Consider the following 17,512-nt stretch of genomic DNA (forward strand, 5'->3'; position numbering starts at 1 on the left):
CATAATAACTGCCGCTGTGACGTCGTAAGGTTTTCTGCTATTTCTTTTATTTAAATAATAATAATATTTAGAAATTGGATGCTTATTAGTTAAGTTTGAAATATTTGGGGTGTCTGAAAAACATTTTCCGTTTGTCCTCTGAAATTAATTTCTTGTTAATAACGGATAGAACGTAAAGTCAAAATAGATTTCTTCTTAACAAGTATTCAAACTTTCACCGGAGCAGTGGGTTTTTTCAAGAGATCTTTTGATGTTGGCAATACATGTTCTGAGGAGAATAAATATATCCACAGGTAAATATAATGACCCATAAACCTGTTTATCGACTAAGCCTTTTCTGTTGCCTGCTTTGTATTTTGTTGTTGAGTTTTACTATGTCGATACCCGATCAGGTACCATAGAAGAGGTCCATCTGCCAGAGGGATACAAGACGCTTCAAATTCTGTACTTCTTTATCAACTTGTTGATGATTCTTACTATTATTTTCCTCTGTCAGAGGGATGAACGACTCTTCAAATTAAGTTTTCCTTTTTAGACTTGTTGGTGGTGGTTCTTATCATTATCACTTACTGCCAGAGGAATACACGACGCTTCAAATTATGTATTCTTTTTATAATTTTGTCGATGGTTCTTATTATCATTTTTGTAACAAAGAATGTCGGTATGTCCGACGTGTCAACATGTTATGATGGTGATTTGAACGAGTAATTCATATTAACAAGTTGTGGGAGCGATTTCAAAAATGGCTTGGGTAATACTTAAAATTGTGATAGCTATCGGAACTATATAATTCCAAAACCAGATTTTGGTTACAATCTAACTAGTAATTACAAAGAGGTTTTTATAACAATATAACTAAATAAACTACAATTAGATTCTGTTAAAAATCTAAGTTGTAATTCGAAAGAAGTTTTAGTAAAGTAATAAATCGGTAGGTCATGTATTGACTAAATGGATTTTCATTTTCATTCTGAATTTATTTATAAGGTGTATTCATTGCTTGTGGTGCTAAACGGACAAATTAATATTTCTAAACGAAATATATTTAAAAGTGTTAAAACTGGCAATGCATACAGTAAACCAGTAACGAGGATGTATCACGTGGTACTAACACACTTCGGTAGAAATAAGAGATAAAATGATTTTGATTAGTAGTTTAAAATCTGTCCCTTTAGATTACTTCGCTGTTTCCAAGTTTAAATGATTTCAGTAATCAGTGTGAGTATATATATAAAACAGCCTAGGTTGATTGTGACCACGACACAAAGTGTGTCCGCCAATTTGTTTCGACATGACAACTGGTGACACGAATATTTATATCCAATTTGTTAATGATATTGCTGCCTGTAGTGAATCACTTCTAAAATAGTATCCTTGTTGCAGAGTAGTCACGTTCACAATAGCCGAAGTAACTACATTATCACACAGAAGTCTCGGTCTGGTGTCAAATTATTGTTACACGGAAGCCTCGTTCTAGACCGGGATTTTTTGGTTACACATTTGCCTCGTTAGCTTCGGTCTGAAGGGAAATTTTGTTTGATATCTGACACTCCCCGCGGGGATTACTCGCCATGAGCACAAACTCGTATTCCACATTTGTGTCGAGTCCAAATACGCGATGGTCCTGGCGCCCATATAATACCAACGTGCGCCATGCACGGCTCAGTGCAACAGGACGGTACAACAGGAAGTGCGATATATTCTGTTCTGCGGCGACATCTTGTGGACTAGAACTGTAGATCTGTATGGATGTGGCAAACTGGCGACACAAGCTCTCTATTATCACAGGAACTGAAACGCAATAATGTCAAATGTTACAGGCAATATGAATGAAAGATGTGATTTCTTTTTCAATATTTTGATTATTAAGAGTATCTATCTTGCATTAATGAGAACGACATCGACAAATGTAGGTTAATAACTTACCCGGCACCACACTTTCTCCCGGAAGGAGTGTAATGCACTGGACGACCTCAGAGTTGGCGCTTTTCCCCGCGCTGTTTATGGCACTCACACAGAAGTAGTAGGTGGTCCCTTTACACAGGTTCTCAAGAAGAATGACAACCAAACCCGAACTGTTCGGAACACCTCGGGTCGTGGATTTTTCATCTGGAACGTTCTTCACAACCACTGTGTCCTACAATACAGTATCAGTATCAAGTATGTGTGGTTGAATTCAAGCTTTACTTTGACCTCTGATTTGTATCTGGTATTACATATTGCTTAAAAATAACGCTCCATGCTTAAAAATCAAAGCGATTGCTCATCACAGAGTTAAAATTGCGCTTAGGAATATACTAAGACACCGAAACATAGATTGTATACTATCGAATGATAGCAATTTCACTATAAATGATAGCAATGTCACTATAAATGATAGCAATGTCACTATAAATGATATCAATGTCACTATAAATGATAGCAATGTCGCTATAAATGATAGCAATGTCACTATAAAGGATAGCAATGTCACTGAAAATGATAGCAATGTCACTATAAAGGATAGCAATGTCACTGAAAATGATAGCAATGTCACTATAAAGGATAGCAATGTCACTATATATGATAGAAATGTCACTGAAAATGATAGCAATGTCACTATAAAGGATAGCAATGTCACTGAAAATGATAGCAATGTCACTATAAAGGATAGCAATGTCACTATAAATGATAGCAATGTCACTATATATGATAGCAATGTCACTATAAATGATAGCAATGTCACTATAAATGATAGCAATGTCACTATAAATGCGTCCTCTTCTTTTATCACTCTTGCTTCTGGATAGACTGTTTCACAATATTTAAAACAATATATTCACGCAAACAAATGTTAAGACAGCATGAAAGTATTTACTTACTTCAATCTCCAGCCTCTTCTGTTCCTCGGAACAATAGTGAATTTCGTACTGTTGGATAACGTCATGGGGTCCGAATGGCGGGGATATCACCAATACAACCATATTGTCGCTACGCGAACATCGAGTGACGTCAATGACGGGTGTTGCTGGAGCTGTAAGTACGATTGTTATGAACTTGAACAGGAATTCCACATTTTACTTAAAAACGATAATTGTTTTACTTTCATGAACAATAATGTATACTAAGGCTTTACGACAATAATATGTTCAAAGTGTAAATTGGTGACCATTTTCTAAACCGGAAGTGAGCTATTTTCTTTTATTGAGGATTGTTATGCAACGACTTTAGGTATAATTGACAAATATATTAAAACACGGATGGAAAAAACACCAAACGAAACAGAAGTTAAAGTTTAATACGAACCAACGAGGTAATGTAAATCCCTGAGTATATTTTTCTCTCGCCGGAAATCGACTACTTTTTCCTGGAGAAAGCCAAGGTCAGCAGGATTGAACTGTACACTTTCACAGTCTAGAGTTGTTTTGATCAACCTGTGAACAGATATGAAGTTTTCATTTTTTTTCATTTTAAATGAGTTGTCGTTAAAAATCCCACGTTATGAAACGGAACTGCCAACAGACCTGTGAAATGACCGACAAAATGCTTACTTGACTGTGATCGGTGCACAAAACATCAAAATGGACCAATCAAGTATTTCAATACGAAATGCATTAAAAATAGTAAAATCTGGAAGGTAATATATACTGTAAACCATTAGCGTGGATGTGTAATAAATGAGTATCACCTACTCCTCCTGACCTTCCATATGTGTATATGTGAGTGATATTAATGTGTACTGACCTATGTAACGTGGATAGGACACTCTTATAAGTGGAAGATCTGTTTATATTAACCAGACAGGATTTCTTGAAAAATCTTGACCTTGGAATGTCAGCTTCAGATTTTACTTACTTTTCAGCCGTAGAACTGGACGCCTGAAATGTAGAAACAATGTTGCATGTTTAGTCAACGTCTATTGCAACCTAATCTCGTCCTTTTGATAAATTATTTTTTAAAGATAATATTGATTCATTCGGCAAGTGTGGTATATCTAAAAAGTCACATGAATCTACAAATGTGATACTACTCTGAAAACACTATCCTGGCCATAGGTTCACCCTAACGATGTACAAAGAAACACATATTTCTTAATGTGGAATTGGATATCTTTATCACTATATACGTGTACTAACCTCCAACAAATCTACTTGATCTTGTAGTAGAACCTCGCTAGTATGACCGAGGAGTGCCTGTGCAGACCGTTGGATTTGATCCATGACTTTGATAAGGTCATCCATGTCATTCTGACGCATGCGCTCCTCATACTCAAGGTCTGACAGGAAAAAATGGCGTTTGTTTTCGATCTCGGCTAAAAGAGCGTCGCATTGCGAGTTTATGTCATCCCTCCGTTTGTTGATCGCTTGCTGTTAAATTAGAAACAAAATGCGTCACGTTAGTTACTGTATAAATATGCAATTGGCACACTTGTATAATCCAATATTCAGCTCTTCTTTGTCATTTCCTTCAACTGGATTATGAAGCACATAATGGGAGTAGAAACGAAGAGGCGTTTGGAGGACCTTTACAGATCAAAAGATGGAAAAGACTTCGCAATTAAGGGCAAATGCACGAGGAAAACCAAAGAACGACAGCGAACATTTAATTGGACGTCAATTTGACAATCCAAAGTTACTACCAGTTATCAAAAGCAACAACATCCTGATGTCATAGGTAACACAGTACTTGAGTCAATATCAAAACTCGCCCTAGAAGCATTGTCACTATGTGGATCAGATCAGAAGAACATAGCAAGATAAAGGAAAGGAGAGAAGTCTACAAACTTGAACAAAAAATCAGGGTTCCTATATGAACAGAGGAAACGGAGGTCTACCAAAATCTCAATGAGAAAATCGAATACTTCATCGATAGCAGCCTAAGGCAGAATGTATACCTTTATCACTCTCTGTAGCATCAGACAAGATGCAATGAATAAACAAGAGACCATTAACACATAGTCATAAACATAGGAGGCTTTCGTGCAGGTCGGGGATCTAGAAAAAACATACCATCTGTTACCCACTGCATATTCGCAAGAAGCAACTAATGCGGGAACCCCGGTAGGAAATGTTTTTTTTCTTTTGTACCCCATGATTGAGGACACAAAAGCAATCTAAATGAATGTGTTGCAATGGGCGTTGCATTCTGTGCAACAAATAGGATATTGTTATTTACTCTAATCTTCCACTCCTCCAACTACTATTTTTGCTTCATGAAAACATTGTTTTGCAATACCCTGCACTTTTGAGCAGTTGTACACGCTATGAAGATAATGAGTTTTGTTCCCTTGCACGACAAACTAAGTCCTACAACTTGGTTTTCGGTCTCTGCTTGACGTTCAGGTTTTAATTGGTGAAAGTAACTTCCGTTGTCAGTATAACGTGACCGGCTGGTGTGCCATGCTGTCAAGATTGTGACATTCCAGTGAGATGACACTATAAAGAGGCCCTTGTGTGGTCCCATCATCTGTTGACATGTCCTTCATACTGCAATACCCATAGCGAGAAAGTAAAAACCCAAACAATCACACACTCGGAAAGTTGGCAACAATATTGAAAACGAAAAAAAGGGAGGGACCAATTGGTTCAGGGATGTAGAATAGTACATTAAACACTTATCATTTGCCTCGTCATGTCATTTTTACATGTATCGATTCACCCTGTATGCTACAGTTTAATTTCAAAACTGAGTTGTAATGTACTACTTACCTGCATGTCTTTGAGGTTGTCTCTCTGTGACTTAATGGTTACCACAACTTTGGATTGACTAGTCTTTAATTTTTCTGACTTTTCTGCCAACGATAACTGTTGAATAAGAAGAGAAAGAGCTTTATCAATATGTTGCGTGCATTTACGTCTAATGAATATCAATGAAACCATTTGCTATGTGTTTGTCATAGCGAAAACGCTTTCGTAAAAAAGGGTTTTTGCAACATAAGTGCTGTATCAAATCGCTTCAATTGTTTGAGTATGTGTTATATCTCATACCTTTACATTCAGGAACGCTTCCTCGATAGGCGCCATATTGTGTTTCTTGTGTCGATCTGTAGTTCGACAAAGGTCACATGTGGTCATCTCGCAGCTCAGACAGTAAAGCGTCACGGGCATCTTTTTGTGTACCGTGCACACACCGGAAGTTACTGTTACTTCCGGTGTTGCAGTCTTGGATGTCGGACTGGGTTCCACGATTTCATGAGTGTTAAATGGTTGCCTGTTTGGATGAGACAGGCGCAGACAATGACTACAATAAGAGACATTGCAATCTAAACATAACTTTTTTGCTTTACGAGGGGGAGTTTTCTCACACAATTGACAAACACTTCGCCCTCCTTCCACCTTAGGTGCAACAACGTCTGGCGTTGGTTTCTGTACTGGTTCTGCCTGCTCTTGTTTCTTGTCCGCTTTGTACCGTTCAATGATGTTTTCAAGTGCAATAACTCTTGGGAGACTTGATATTCCCCCACTGACATAACAGTTATCTCGACAAACGGGGCAGCGGATGAAGTTGAAGTCGAACAGATGTTCTGCGCATGGTGAACGACACAGCACATGCGAACATGGAAGTATTATGGGATAGTTAAATAACTCCAAACATATAGGACACTGCAGATCCGTATCAACCTCCATCTGGGACCGTAGGAAATAACCCAGTTTGGATTTTCTTTTCGACGACTGATTCTTCTTCCTGGCTGATGAATGATGGGTAATTCCTGGGGTGTCACGTTCGCAGAATGGTGTTACCTGCAAAACGTAAATATATTGTCTCTGAATTTTCTGTTATGGACACTATTAATGCAGCATTTCGCATATCTTTTTACCTCGTTTTGAAGTCTCATTAATTATATTTTAATGATTATGTTAGATGAGGTACATATGTAGCTTTACAAAAAGAAAAGTTTTTATTTGTTAAAAGATTTAGGATGAAATCTATCTAGAGTCTGTGTGTCTGTATATTTCAGCAAATAACCCCGCCCCTCCAATTTGTATAATACTTGTTTAAGTAGAGGGCTTTAATAACGCTGTTTAACTTGTGTGCGATCCTATTGCTTAATATTAATGTCAACAAAGTCATTTAATGTACTTAAGCATTTAATTCAGCACAGACAAAGTCATATCCTCAGTGCCACTACAAGACAATGGTGCCGACGACATACCACAAGATAACGAGCACCCATCATTGTACCACGTGGTTACCAAACTGATCCGACATAACACAAGATAACGGGCACCCATAATTGTACCACGAGGTTACCAAACTGATCCGACATAACACAAGATAACGAGCACCCATCATTGTACTACGAGGTTACCAAACGGATCCGACATAACACAAGATAACGGGCACCCATCAATGTACCACGAGGATACCAAACTGATCCGACATAACACAAGATAACGCGCCCCCATCATTGTACCACGAGGTTACCAAACTGATCCGACTTAACACAAGATAACGAGCACCCATCATTGTACTACGAGGTTACCAAAATGATCCGACATAACACAAGATAACGAGCACCCATCATTGTACTACGAGGTTACCAAAATGATCCGTCACTGAATTACATCAAAGTGGGGATGGGGGATGTGAGTACACGGTACATCACTCCAGTCAATTTCAAGATAATTGAATTAACATGGCTACTTTACACTGGAGGAGTAGCTTGACAGTGTGTTCGGGTGTGTTAACGTTCTAGTCTAGGCAGAATACACCTCATAACCTATCCGAGTGAATGTTTAACTGTGATTGATTGCAAAGTCAACATGCAAACATCAGAGATAACGACCATGTACTCTGGTCAAGTGGGTGTATCTACTGACGGACAAGTGTCCTCGACTGACCACTCGATAGTATCGACATAGACCGGACGGCCAGGTGGATTACATGTACTGTAAAGCGCGTGTTTGTTCGGCGTAAAGCCAAAACACCAACGTGTATTTAATGTCAGAGTTAACATAAAAACAATCTCACCAATTTTCGTCTTACCGGGCCTTTAACAGGGTCTATACTAACGCGCAAACTAAATATTATCTTGTAAGATTAGTGTACACGTCGTGGTGTATCATTCTAAGTCCAATGACAGTGTTTATACGTTTTCCAAATCACCGAAAGACATGGAGACTAGACATAATTTATTCATCGTTATCAATGTGTATTCGACATGCAAAGAAAATATGATAAAAGGCAAGACCTTGAGTTCTCTTTGATGTTAAACGTTGGTGAATCACATTTTTTTTTTTATTAAAATTGCACGCGATTTCCTGCGGCAAGGAAAGCACGCTACCACGCTTTTACCGGAACACGAGACCGTGATGTCAAGGAAAGAGGAGTTCCAACATGTACCTCATGTAGATTTAACATCAATCGGATCGTTAGAAAAAATAAGTAAATAAATAGATAAAAAATCTAAATAAGAGATAAATACAGATAAAACACCTATAGTGAAAATTTTCAGCTTAATATGTATCATTAACTTCTTTAAAATCAATTTTAATTTTGGGGAAGGAAACATAGCATTTAACAAAAATAAAAGGCATTTTAGAAGATAATTGTCCATTATCATATCCTTATGCATATGTAGTCGATGACAAAATCCCGATAGGGACGGCTGGACCTATGGTAACATTGGTTCGGAATACACCTGCGTTCTCTAATCACAGCCCATCAGTGGAAATCCTTCGGATACACAATGATTTCTATTTACGTGTTTAATGTCACTTAAGGTTTCCATGTTTCCACTTTTGCAAGTCCATCCACACCATATCAAGCTATTTGAGTCTTGCACATCAATATCAACCTATTCTCCACCCCGCCATGTGACTTTTGCACATCAATCGTGATTCGTTGCTTGTCAGCTTAGGTAGCTTTTATCGATATTATTGAATATTGAAATAATTCCGGGCGTTAAAGAGACTTTTGCATGTGAATGTGTCCCTGTATATCTAGCACAAGGCCATCGATAAACAGCGGTATCCAAATAGACCTGTGATCACGCTAGTGTGTTAATGGGTACTACGGAGGGGAGGCTAGAAACGAGACAACGAGAACGATGAGGGGACACAATAGTTATATGCAGCGCAACCCGGCACGTATACAATACGCCATTATCTTCAATGTGGTATTCTTCCATTATGAAACATTTGGTTCTGCCATGACAGGCCCAGCGCTCCATTCGGTACCGCCTTAATATCCATGGCTGTCTAAATCACATTTCAATAAAGACCATCAACAGACACATTTGACTGATGCTGGTCAGGTGGAAGGTATGAATGTCTCCCTGTCTCAGTTTTTTTCTAATTTTACAGCCCAAAAATATAAATATGGCATTGAAACTGCGACAAAGGTCATGATTGAAACTTTAACCTTGAGCGAAATTAGAAATGAGTCCGCAATACACTGTAGTGGCGCTCATGATAAATATACGATAATAAAGTCGAGCATAGTTCCGACGTTGACCGTCCCGGAAGTTGCAAAGCATCATGGGCCCACGCTTCTCCTAGTAATACAAAATCAGCATATATAGTAGCTGCGGCCCAATTTCGGGTTTGGCAATTTAGACCTCTTGGGTAGGAATACATATTTCTGTCTCACACCTAAGAAAGGTTCTATTACTAAAGACTTGCACACATTACAGATGTCGTGTGTAGTAGCGGTATTGGTATTGACGTCCCAACACAACACGATTACAAGGAACAATAAAATCTGTACTATTCCTCAACTGATTTTATTTTGGACGTAAATGTTATGAAATTCCTTTCACTTCAAAGTCATAATGCACTTTACAGCGTACCTAAAGTACATTATTTACAAGTGCAATGTTCATAAAATGTGTACCTTTAGATTTTATAATATTTAACTCGCAAAAATGTAGAATATTCACTATTAATATATGACTTCCCCGCCAAAACACGCAGACGACTAATAAAATGTGTACTTTACGTAACAACTCGGTATAGCTTAGTGCATCATTGTACATGCACTTTTAAATTGACTGGAAATGAATCAGTTAAACAATATTTGAGATAATCACATGGGTTTACTGATATAAATTTAAACAACAACATTTCAGAAGACATTACAATTATAGAAAAGACATCAACAGGAAGTGAGGAAGCACCAAAACAAATTAAAAGACTAAAACGGCAATTCGGGAGACATTAAATTTATAGAAAGACAGCAAGAACAGACAAAGCATCAAAACTAAAGGAAAGACAACAACAGCAACTCGGGAAACAACAAAATTATAGAAAAGACATCAACAGCGGAGACACCTAAATAATAGGAAAGACAATGGAATAAACGAAACGCCATACAAAAAACAACCAGAATACTCAATGTGACACCTAAATAATAGGAAAGACAATGAAATAAACGAGACGCCATACAAAAAACAACCAGAAGACCCAATGTGACACCAAAATAATAGGAAAGACAATGGAATAGACGAAACGCCATACAAAAAACAACCAGAATACCCAATGGGACACCTAAATAATAGGAAAGACAATGGAATAAACGAGCCGCCATACAAAAAACAACCAGAATACCCAATGTGACCCCTAAATAATAGGAAAGACAATGGAATAAACGAGACTCCATAAAAAAAAAACCCAGAATACCCAATGTGACACCTAAATAATAGGAAAGACAATGAAATAAACGAGACGCCATACAAAAAACAACCAGAATACCCAATGGGACACCTAAATAATAGGAAAGACAATGGAATAAACAAGACGCCCAACAAAAAACAACCAGAATACCCAATGTGACACCCAAATAATAGGAAAGACAATGGAATAAACGAAACGACATACAAAAAACAACCAGAATACCCAATGTGACACCTAAATAATAGGAAAGACAATGGAATAAACAAGACGCCCAACAAAAAACAACCAGAATACCCAATGTGACACCCAAATAATAGGAAAGACAATGGAATAAACGAAACGACATACAAAAAACAACCAGAATACCCAATGTGACACAAAAATAATAGGAAAGCCAATGCAATAAACGAAACGCCATACAAAAAACAACCAGAAGACCCAATGTGACACCAAAATAATAGGAAAGACAATGGAATAGACGAAACGCCATACAAAAAACAACCAGAATACCCAATATGACACCTAAATAATAGGAAAGACAATGGAATAAACGAGACGCCATAAAAAAAAAACCCAGAATACCCAATGTGACACCAAAATAATAGGAAAGACAATGGAATAACGGAGACGCCATACAAAAAACAACCAGAATACCCAATGACACACCAAAATAATAGGAAAGACAATGGAATAACGGAGACGCCATACAAAAAACAACCAGAATACCCAATGGGACACCATGATAATAGGAAAGACAATGGAATAAACGAGACGCCATAAAAAAAAAAACCCAGAATACCCAATGTGACACCTAAATAATAGGAAAGACAATGGAATAAACGAAACGCCATAAAAAAAAAACCCAGAATACCCAATGTGACACCTAAATAATAGGAAAGACAATGGAATAAACGAAACGCCATACAACAACAACCAGAATACCTAATGTGACACCTAAATAATAGAAAAGACAATGGAATAAACGAAACGCCATACAAAAAACAACCAGAATACCAATGAGACACCAAAATAATAGGAAAGACAATGGAATAAAGGAGACGCCATACAAAAAACAACCAGAATACCCAATGTGACACCTAAATAATAGGATGACAATGGAATAAAGGAGACGCCATACAAAAAACAACCAGAATACCCAATGAGACACCAAAATAATGGGAAAGACAATGGAATAAACGAAACGCCATACAAAAAACAACCAGAACACCCAATGAGACACCTCAATAATAGGAAAGACAATGGAATAAACGAAACGACATACAAAAAACAACCAGAATACCCAATGTGAAACCTAAATAATAGGAAAGACAATGGAATAAACGAAACGACATACAAAAAACAACCAGAATACCCAATGTGAAACCTAAATAATAGGAAAGACAATGGAATAAACAAAACGCCATACAAAAAACAACCAGAATACCCAATGTGACACCTAAATAATAGGAAAGACAATGGAAGAAACGAAACGCCATACAAAAAACAACCACAATACCCAATGTGACACCAAAATAATAGGAAAGACAATGGAATAAACGAAACGCCATACAAAAAACAACCAGAATACCCAATGTGACACCAAAATCAATGGGAAGACACCTTGAACCCCCAAGAAAGGATTATACTAAAATCAAATTTTCGGAAACCTGGGCATAAAAGAAGTTTAATTGAATTTAATGTCTATTTATGAATACAGATATTTTTCAATTGTAATTTTCTGGCAATTTTAATGGACGTCAGGCATGGGGCAATTACATTGGCAATGTCATTAATTAAATTACACATTACATGGGAAAAGTAGCATCACCATTACCATAACATGGTTTTCTTAATGTAATTAATTACCATTGCACATTACTTTTATTTAATATTCTGGGTAAATATGAGGTGACTTTCAAACTTCCAGAGATGGTGGTAAAACAATGGCAGCATTTTGCCTTGAAATTCCCCTTTGTGTGTTTGGGAATTTCAAAATGGCTCAAAACGCTCGAGTCCATCCTGTACAGTGAGCTGGACCTTCAGAAATGTGGTTAAGTTTTCAAGTGAAGATGTATTCACTATAAAATCACCCTTACAAAGATAGAATGTTCTGAATGGTCTACCCTGTTATGATACTTGTACTCACTGTGTGGCAATCTTTTGTTATCAAAATCACAAGTTACCTGGTCAATAGCTAAGCTAGGAATAGGGGATTATAGTGTCGATACAGGTGTAACCTCTTATTACCTGTGACCTTACATAATAAAGATTTACTTAGAAAACTTTCTATTTGATTAAATTGTATAAAGGATACATGAAACATCAACATTCAAAATTAAAGAAATTAAAAGTAATTAGAAGTAATTGGGCATTACATGCATTTTTCAATGTAATTAATCAAATTACCATTACATGTAATTGAAAAAAGCCTCAATTACACATTACATCCAATTAGTTAACAAAATGTAATTAATTGCAATTAATTACTATTACACATTACCATTACCCCATGCCTAATGGACGTTATTTCCACTGCGGAGGAGGACTCAAAATATATCGATAAACCAAACAAAAACAGAAATACTAGGTACTGCTGTTTAGTCGCTACGGAAAAATGGTTTTAGTAGTTCCTAGGGGATAAAATAGTATAAAAGAATTATGAATAGGGAAATCGTTAAAATCCTGTTCAAACTTATGAAATCCCGGTAATACAACTGTATACGCCTCGTACAGTAGGTATTTGACGGAAACTGATATCGTGTAGAATTTGAGTGCGTACAACTTCTGTGTCGAACCTGACTCATACGGTGTAAAGTAACTACACTATTAACACAGACCTGTGTTTAACCTTGATTTTAGATTTTAGAAACACATTTGGTATAATTTGGTAAAGAACAGTCCACTTTTGTGCTGTCGTGTAAACTTGTTAACTATTTATAGACAGAGAAATGAGCAATGCATATGTATTGTGTCCAATCAATACGGTTCAAGCTAGAGCAAGGTTTATACCCGGAAGTAAACATCTCCTGGAACACAGAATATAAACTAAAATGGTTGATACTTTAAAGTTATTCTTGTTTGAAAGATTTCCGTTTGTATATATGCATAAGTATGTATACCATGTATATCACACGATAAACTCCAATTTCAATAAATTTATTGTCAAATGACAAATGGATTGGGCAGCAGGCATAGCCACGATAAACTTAAGAGTAAGGGTGAGGGGGTTCCACTTCACCGTCCTTGATTAAATTTGTTTAAATATACAGCAATTTATTATGTGGTGCGTTATTTAAACTGTCATTTTAATGGGTACTAGTGGACGGTACACTATCAATGTAAACTAGTTATATAAACAGAAACTATTGACTTTGTTTACAACAGCAAGACTTTATTTCAAATAAGTGATGCAGTTGATAAGGTTATGACTACTGTTGGTACAATGTACCTAATTAATTCGATGTCAAACTATCCAATCACTGACCAGAATATTGTCTGGTATAAGTTAAACATCACTTTTTATAGTTAACCCTGATTAACAAATATCAACTTAATCGCACAAAGTCACAATTACAGTCAGAATTTACGTTAGGTTCAAACGTTTGTTTACCATGTGTTAGAGTATTATATTAGTGATATCGCTGCCTTTCCTCCATTTTTGACAAGTTTTAGATTCGTGTAGTTGGTTCTGTGTGTCGTCTAGTAAAATATTTTGTATGCTTTGAACTGGAAAATTAAACAAGATAAAATTTAAAGTTCCAAAGAATTGAAAAAGTAAATATGATATAAGGTAATGAAGTTTAGTCAGGACTCAACTATATACCGAATGTGTAATGTTTAATAGCTTGAAGCCATGCGGCTCAAATGCATAACAATTAAACATCAAATTTGATTTGGAGAGTTTTGATATCTGATACAAAATAGAAACAAAATACTGTATTTTGTAATCCGAAGTTGTCGCCATCAGATTTGGCACACGTGCAAATATTTCCAAATTGAAATTTTAGAAGTGTAACGAAACGTGTAATTAAACTGACATCCAGAAACGTGCTTTTTGTAAAACTAGTGAAATACATAGATGGTAGATTACTTATAATTGACATTGCTCCCTCAATCAGTGGTGAGACTTAAGGTAGTTAGTTTAATACTTAACCATTACACGTGCGCTGATTAACGAAAACACTCCAGGCCACGATTTTACGTCTACATTACAGCGAATCAACAGACATTTAGTGTTGAACCCTTGATTAGTTAATTACCTTATTTGCTGCTTTAGCTGACTCAATGGAGGTATACATATAACTTTCATTCTGAACTATGCTTCATTTTAAAATATATGGATTTCAATCAAATATAGTTATTGGAAATAAAGTTATTTTGTATTTTGCAAAGTATACGGTTGTTGTTGGCTTTCATATTCGATATTATTTACTTGATTTTATTCAATAAAAATATATATCTCAACTAAAACTAAGACACGTATTTTCTTTTCAGTATCAGCTATTAATGTTTAACGGTTTGATCGATTCAGAACTAATTTTATCTCGATTTCCGTTGGCGGTCAACTTACTTTTCCTGTGCTTCGATTTTACGAGAAAATCAAAGAAACATCAATACCCTCATTATGTTCGCTGGCGGTTTTCCCGCGATATAACAGTATACGTAGTTATAAACACCAATAACGAATCGGAACAGACGCTTTACACGATAAAAAATAGGTTTTATATTAAGCCAACAATTTACCAGGAAAAACGAACATAATTGCTAGAACAGCAGGACTTTTCCCCTCATCTCAATCTAGGAATGAAGGAAATAGGAAGTACGTAATTATTTAGCGACAATAGGTGAATATTATTTTAGTTTAAAAAAAAAAAAATTAACACAGCATTCTAGGTGAAGGCTGGGTGTTGTTGGGGGTTCAATGTAGCGATAGGGATGTCGTGATGAGATAGAAATGGGGTAGGGGTTGGGTTGGAGTTTGGGATCTGACCGACAAAAGTGTAAATAGAAGACAACATGTTTCATACTTGGTGTTTTTATCAGTTTTAAATGTATAACTGTGTGATATTGTAATATTTTTGTCTGAGTTAAACATCCTCACAACAGTTAAGGTCATAAGCCTGATGCTTTTAATTTAAACATGTGTTATTGCCACAAGTATACAAACAGCAAAGGGATTGGGCACAAGTTACACGAACATTAACTGGACCTGCTGCCCCCATTGCATGATCGTAAGATGCGACTAAATTTGGGATCTTATCTTTTCTCTTCTGTTTAAACAACTTTCTTCTTCCAAATGTCCCCATTGACAATGCCTCACTTTTGTCCTTTAGTTGAGCGTTCGCCCCTGTGAGGAAGGCTTTGGGTTCTGTCTCCTGGCCGAGACATACCAAAGTCTGTAAAAATGGTAGTTTCTACTCCTGCTTAACGCTCAGCAATTTAGGAGTGGGGCAATTGGTTCGCCCGTTATCAGTATAATGTGACCGGATGGGGTATCCTGCTGGGTGTCTTCGGCAGTATGTTTCAGTGAGGTAGCACTATGAAGTAGGCATCAGTTCCGTGCCATCACAAGGAGACAAACACGAACATATCGCAGCCTCCCAAAAAAACCACACACACATACACTACACGCATGCATCTTGTACACAGGGGAAGACGTCCTTAAATTGACCATAGCTGTTGACAGGACGTTAAACAACACTAACCAAACCAAACCAACACGAACATTATCGACGTCATTTCCCTATGTAAACCAATATTAGATATATACAATATAGACCGGTGCTTTTAAAGACATCACCAAAAATGTTTAGGTAGGAGAGAGGAGAGTAAAGAAAAGATAAAGCTCACAAGTGTTGTAATGGGGACAACAGACTGGTTTCATTTCTTTAATGTCCCTTGAATGGAAAACACAGAAGAAAACCATGTATTCTGCTATTCTGCAATGTGGTAGTGGTGTGGGGGTGCGGGGTGCGGGGTGCAGGTGGGGTGCGGGGTGCGGGTGGGGAGTAGGGAGTTGGGGTGTGTATTGTTGTAGTGGTGTCGGGGTGCGGCTGGGGATTAGGTGTCTGTATTGTGGTAGTGGTGTGGGGGTGCGGGTGGGGAGTAGGGGTGTGTATTGTGGTAGTGGTGTGGGGTGCGGGCTAGGAGTAGGGGTGTGTATTGTGGTAGTGGTGTGGGGTGCGGGTAGGTAGTAGGGGTCTGTATTGTTGTAGTGGTGTGGGGTGCGGGTGGGTAGTAGGGGTCTGTATTGTTGTAGTGGTGTGGGGTGCGGGGTGCGGGCATGTAGTAGGGGTCTGTATTGTTGTAGTGGTGTGGGGTGCGGGGTGTGGGTGGGTAGAAGGGGTCTGTATTGTTGTAGTGGTGTGGAGGTGAGGTGTGCGGGTGGGGAGTAGGGGTCTGTATTGTTGAAGTGGTGTGGAGGTGAGGTGTGCGGGTGGGGAGTAGGGGTCTACAATTTGCGGGATATTGCAGGAGATGAAAGTCAATTGAGACACCGTGGGGAATGGATGCATACATGTGTTGAATGTGGTCAATGGGAAAGTAGATATATGTGCTCAGTGTAGGTAACAGATATGTGTCAGTAGGGACAACCCATCAGTGTAAAAGTGAGGCCACCACAGATTTTTGTTTAGTTGCTGTAGCAAATAAACGCTCAGTGTGAGCCGCAGATCTTTGGTCAATGGTCAAAAATTGCAAGTTCAGCAACTCAAAGTCCGTTAAGCTGTTGACATAGAAAAACATACCATTATACAGAGGTTTCGTATTAATCAATGACTTGTGTTGTAAGACCGTAGTGTGTAAACCTATACAATACAGACATATGTACGTCTATATATACGGGGTACAGCAACTGATACAGTATCCGGATTACAAACCAATCTATATGTACATGTCAATCCTACTTCGTATTATCGCAA

At 37.5% G+C, this 17,512-nt stretch overlaps 1 protein-coding gene across 1 annotated transcript in view; it reads right to left on the bottom strand.

The window, feature by feature from the left end:
- Positions 1–935: 935 nt before the first annotated feature.
- LOC110450506 (probable E3 ubiquitin-protein ligase MID2) overlaps positions 936–17,512 on the bottom strand; it is a 31,179-nt gene continuing 14,602 nt past the window's right edge. Inside the window, exons 2-9 of the mRNA XM_021498061.1 lie at positions 5,967–6,719; positions 5,688–5,783; positions 4,116–4,346; positions 3,835–3,857; positions 3,286–3,413; positions 2,862–3,013; positions 1,927–2,137; positions 936–1,791 (exon numbers count right to left, since the gene is read on the bottom strand). Of these exons, the coding sequence (XP_021353736.1) occupies positions 1,493–1,791; positions 1,927–2,137; positions 2,862–3,013; positions 3,286–3,413; positions 3,835–3,857; positions 4,116–4,346; positions 5,688–5,783; positions 5,967–6,719 (1,893 nt within the window). The 3' untranslated portion in view covers positions 936–1,492. The remainder of the gene's footprint in view (positions 1,792–1,926; positions 2,138–2,861; positions 3,014–3,285; positions 3,414–3,834; positions 3,858–4,115; positions 4,347–5,687; positions 5,784–5,966; positions 6,720–17,512) is intronic.

This window comes from Mizuhopecten yessoensis, unplaced genomic scaffold (assembly GCF_002113885.1).
Source record: "Mizuhopecten yessoensis strain PY_sf001 unplaced genomic scaffold, ASM211388v2 scaffold523, whole genome shotgun sequence".
Lineage (NCBI taxonomy): Eukaryota > Metazoa > Mollusca > Bivalvia > Pectinida > Pectinidae > Mizuhopecten > Mizuhopecten yessoensis.